At 35.9% G+C, this 5,000-nt stretch overlaps 1 protein-coding gene across 7 annotated transcripts in view; it reads right to left on the bottom strand.

Annotated features, from left to right (window-relative positions):
• ADD1 (adducin 1) overlaps positions 1 to 5,000 on the bottom strand; it is a 34,259-nt gene that overhangs the window by 13,567 nt on the left and 15,692 nt on the right. For 6 of the 7 annotated variants that reach the window (XM_009285386.1, XM_009285385.1, XM_009285389.1 and 3 more), the window contains exons 10-11: positions 3,805 to 3,906; positions 2,756 to 2,845 (exon numbers count right to left, since the gene is read on the bottom strand). In XM_009285386.1, coding sequence (XP_009283661.1) covers positions 2,756 to 2,845; positions 3,805 to 3,906 — 192 coding nt within the window. Of the gene's footprint in view, positions 1 to 1,814; positions 1,908 to 2,755; positions 2,846 to 3,804; positions 3,907 to 5,000 lie in introns of all 7 variants that reach the window. The other variant, XM_009285391.1, reaches the window with a different exon arrangement.

The following is a 5,000-nucleotide window of genomic DNA, read 5'->3' on the forward strand; positions in this document are numbered from 1 at the left end:
AGATGAACCTTTTTACTAAACCCGTAACTGAGCGTCAAAGAATTTGTCAACTGAGAACTTGTAATTATCTGGTACCTAAAAGTCCTTAAGTCCTTGATGTACAGGTGTCCTCAAAGTTTCATTCAAAATTTCATTTGAGGTTTATGTGGGCATCATAAGATTGCTTATACTTCCTTTGTTCCACAATACACGACTGATTTTTGGCATAATCTTTCTAGAAAATTTCTCTGGTGGGTTTTTTGGTTGTTTTTTGTTGTTTGGTTAATTGGGTTTTTTGCAGGGTTGTTTTGTTGGTTTTTTGTTTGTTTGGGGTTTTTTTGTTGGGTTCCCCCCCCCCAACAGGAAATTACTAAGCATTCAGGTCACAATCCTTATTAAGATAATAAAGATTATAAAATAGGTCACTCCTACTGTAATTAACACTGTGATCTAATTTTACACAGTATTTCAGGAGGAAAGCACTTTCATGAGACCACAAAAAGGAAGACACATCATTTGGACATCTAAACCCTAACATTATACTACTAGACAAAATATCATATCACCAATAGACCTTTTGTTGGCTCCTTGCCATCTACAAAAACACATGTAAAATATTTGACTAGTTTTATAGAAAGATGATGCCCTTATTCAGAAATAGTACTTGAAAGATATCTTGCACATCACTGATGGAAGAAACCGCCTGTGTTGTGATAACCGATGGATGACTATCATAAAAATAATTTTTCACTTTGAAGGTATTATAAAGCAGAGAATAAAAGGCATGTACTGGAAGAATTTGGCTTTATTTTATTTTTCATCTTAAATCTGGAAATAGTGTTTTATTATTTTTCCTTTCAGAATATGGATAAAAACTGTAATCTGAAAAACACCATTATCAAACTCTCAGTATGATACAACTGTCTATAATACAAACTGGCTCATTACACTAGAAAGTGTTAGAAAGTCATGAGATTTGCAACAGTGATGTAATTCAAAAAGTATTCTGGTTTTTGATGAGAAAGCTATTCTGATAATAAGATGTTAGGCATGACCTAAATGAAGATTTAAGAATCTTTTAGATAAAATACTGGAGCAGAAGAGACACTGATGCTTATTTACACATTGTGCTTCCATGTTAGATCACCTCTAAGAAACTCCTTCAAAACCTGGGAGAGAAAGACGGCTAAGGACAGATTGCTTCCAATGTGCACACTGTTCCTGTTTACTCAGGACTGTTCCTGTTTTACTCAAAGGACTGCCCACCCCAACCATGCACACATTTCAAGTATGTTACGTAAGCACAAGCATGATTACATGTTTGAAAGCCAATTGATTTTGGAAGTGTGGGGCATTACTCAGCAACTCTTGTAGATAACCGCAGGAAGTTTTAGGGAAACAAGAGGTCTAGCAATGTAGGATCAAAAGTTGACAGTGTTTGTCAGCATGACACACTCTGAACATGTGGATATCTTCGGAATTACACTGATGTAATCAGGCTGAGATTAAGCTAACTCAAAATGGACCTCAAATTAGAGTAATTCAACACTAATAGCATGCGCAAAGAAACCTACTATATGCAGAACCTAATCAGCACCTTAACATCAGAAGTGCTTCCTCACCAGCTTCTACAGACAAAGATCAAAATCCTTAAGAGATACTTTAACAGGGTAAAGTAACTGCTTGTATAGTTGCATATACATAATTTGGAGATCCATCTATTTTTTTTTTTTCCCTAGCCAAATCATTAGCTGATAGAGGGAAAAGGTCAGGGTAAGGAAGAGGTAAAACGAAGGGTGAACAACAGTATTTAGAGCAGTATGACAGGGCAGTACCTTTCTAACAGACAGAGATTTAGCGGGACTAAAGGCCTGCTCTGTGAGATCGAGCCCTTCAATAGATTCCGTACAGTCTGAGAGGGGAGCATCCTGCAACAGTAAATTGAGTAAACAGAGCAAACCGAGCCCAGGCTTTAAAACATCAACCAAAAGCATTACAATGCTTGCTAAAAACATGCAAAGAAACAGTAACTGGTAGATAAAATTGCAAATGACAATGAATTGACATGCACACAATATGACACCCAACATGAATAATGCTATGGTCATGATAAGACTTGCCAAACTTTTTAAAGTATATCAGAAAATACTTATCTGGAGCAGTTAAAGCACTCAGATATATAGAGGTTTAAAGTCATTTAGCTATACAGTATAACTGTATAGCTCTAATTCTTACTTTACTTTGAGCTATGATTCATAGATAAAGTCTTTTGTATATCCAGATATACTGCTTTTAAGTTTTATTGATGTATAATAGCTTTTTTCCCAAACTGGTCTTCAAATAAAATATTATGAAGCATGATAAAACATATTTAACACACAACACTACTGCCCCATAGTGAGCCTGCTGTGCCCAGTATTAATACTTGAAGATACATAAACTTGGAAAACAAACAAAAAGTTGTCACAAAGCCCAGCTAATTTTTGAACAAGAATCTAACCCATATAAATAAGCCTCCTGAATTTCATGCATTACATTCAGCAAAAAAAACCAAGAAGCACCCTCCACAGACATGCTTAGGCTACATGGCTGAAGCCTCTTAAATTTCTGACCCTGAGCACTCTCGCAAAGACAACGGTGTTACCTCTAAGACTTACCTTATAAAGAGTTACTCTCTGCCAATTAAAGAATAATTTTATAGTAATATATTAGGTGAAAGCAAAGGATATCGTAGATTAACTTTAAGCTAATAGTTTTAGGCATTTTATACTCTCACCTGTACAAGACTCCTGTCCACAACTACCCCAGAAAGAACCTGTGATTGAGGGCCCGCAGTTTTAATATCTTGTAAATTTTGCTCTCGGATCTGTAAAGGAAAGCAGCAGAATACAGTCACATGAACAACAGAGAAAAGTTAACCACATTTTTGTATTTGAAAAAGGGGTGGGTGAACCTGCCAACAGGCTGCAACTAGTGTTGATTGCTATGGCTCTACCCATCAGATAAAGCTGTGCTTATGAACACCACTTGAAGATACGTGCTCAGGTTTCTAATGTTTCCTCACATTTCTCAGAATTTAGTCTTTAAGTACCACAGCAGGTACTGTCCTTTGTTTTTTAGTAGTGGCTCATGGTAAAACTCTACAGATCAGGTAACAGACAACTCCAGTTTGTGAAGAAGAGTGAGGAGAGAAGAGAAGCACAGAGGTCATATTTATATAGAGGTCTATTGTACCTGACCAGTCATTTACAGGTTTCTGTCACTAGTCACTGATATTGCACCACAATATCATCTTCCTACAGAACTTACTGTAAAACACCGCACAACATTCAATTTTTTTCATTTAGTGAGGACCATATTCTCAAAAGGGCATATAAATATTTTTCTATGCATAAACTGACACTCCAGAGTACTCAAACACATCCCCTTTTGTTGCATCCTAAATACCTCCCAGTTCTTTCCATACAGAAGATAGGAACAGAAACTGGATCTTTAAATCTAGGTGTTACCTATTTAAATTAGATATCCTACAGTGGTAAAGAATTCATAACAACTGACTCACAATTTATTTCTAAAATATGCTGGTTCTTGTTCCAAGATGAATGAAGAAAAGCATAGATCCAGAAAGACCTCTACTTTACTGCTAAAAAGGACATTCAATTTCTATAAAAATACATGCAAGGGATGTTATCAAGGGCTAGGACAATACGAGAGCTGAACCTCAAAAAATTCACTATAGCAAAGTAAGTTAGTTCATTACAAGTACGCAACTTAATTGTAGTGATGACCAAAAAAAAAAAAAGGTATTTTACTGCTATCACAAACCTTGTTCCTCATTTCTTGGACCTCCTTTGGATTGGTGTTCAACGGAACAAACAGGTTAGGGACAGCAGAGGTGGCAGTTCTATGTCCATCCTCTTTAGTCCACTGTAATATCAAGAACAGTTGAACAGTCAGAATTGCTGTAATGGCTATGGACACTCAGAGCAGCAAATTCACGTAACAGTTGATCATGCATTATACATAGCAGAGAACTGAACCAATGATTGTATTCTTCTATTCATTCCTAAGACTATTTAAGTTTCTTCCTTCTTCAGTAATATAAACTGTACCTTCAGATACATTTCTAAATATCAGAATCATTCTATTAAGTCAAGCTAGTAACAACAACAAAAACTAGAGAGCCAGTTAACTTGCAAATAACTTCCACCCAAAACGATGCAATTACTACTGCTATGTGCAATTCGGAGATTATGGAGACTGAAAGGTTTTTAAGCTGTTTTTCTGTGCACTTGATCACGCTGACAAATGCAGTGTTCTATGTTTCTAAAAACAGTCTACTTCTCACTTGATGAAGAGACTTATTAATACAGAAGTAGAAAAACTCCAATATAATTACTTATTTTTAAGGACATTTTTATCAGAAATTTCACAGCGAGTTCATATTTGTTTAAAAAGGACACTATACCTTACCCAAACAGAAGCACAGCAAGATCTAAGACACGAGCTCTAAAACCCTGTTACTGCCATTTTCATTTTCTGCACTGGGTGTTTTTACAAAATAGCACGAGAGAGACAGAGAGATCATTGATTCAATCCTCCGATACTCAACAAACATCAAAGCGAACTTAAAGCATAAGATGACAGAAGTATGAAAAGCAATGTGATGTCACTAACCAGGTTTAGTGAATGATTCTGTACTGTGAAGCAAGAGTGGGCATCACCAAAGTTTTGCATTAAAACAAGCTACTTCAGCAAAATGTTCTGTTTCCAGAATTAGTTTCTGCACAAATAGATAGCTGTATCAGCACAGCAACCTAGAGGAACAGTTTGGTGATGTCGAATATTTTATAACTCATAGCTCAAAAGGTTACAAAAATATCCCAAACACAAACTTTAAGCGCTTCATGGGTTCTTCATAGAAGGTTGCTTTATTTGATCAGTGCATTTAGTATGGAGCTCTGTTTAATTTGATGCATAACTAAGTTTTTATCTTGATATGTTTATTTGCTTTATTTCAG

This window comes from Aptenodytes forsteri, unplaced genomic scaffold (genome assembly GCF_000699145.1).
Source record: "Aptenodytes forsteri isolate BGI_AS27 unplaced genomic scaffold, ASM69914v1 Scaffold88, whole genome shotgun sequence".
Lineage (NCBI taxonomy): Eukaryota > Metazoa > Chordata > Aves > Sphenisciformes > Spheniscidae > Aptenodytes > Aptenodytes forsteri.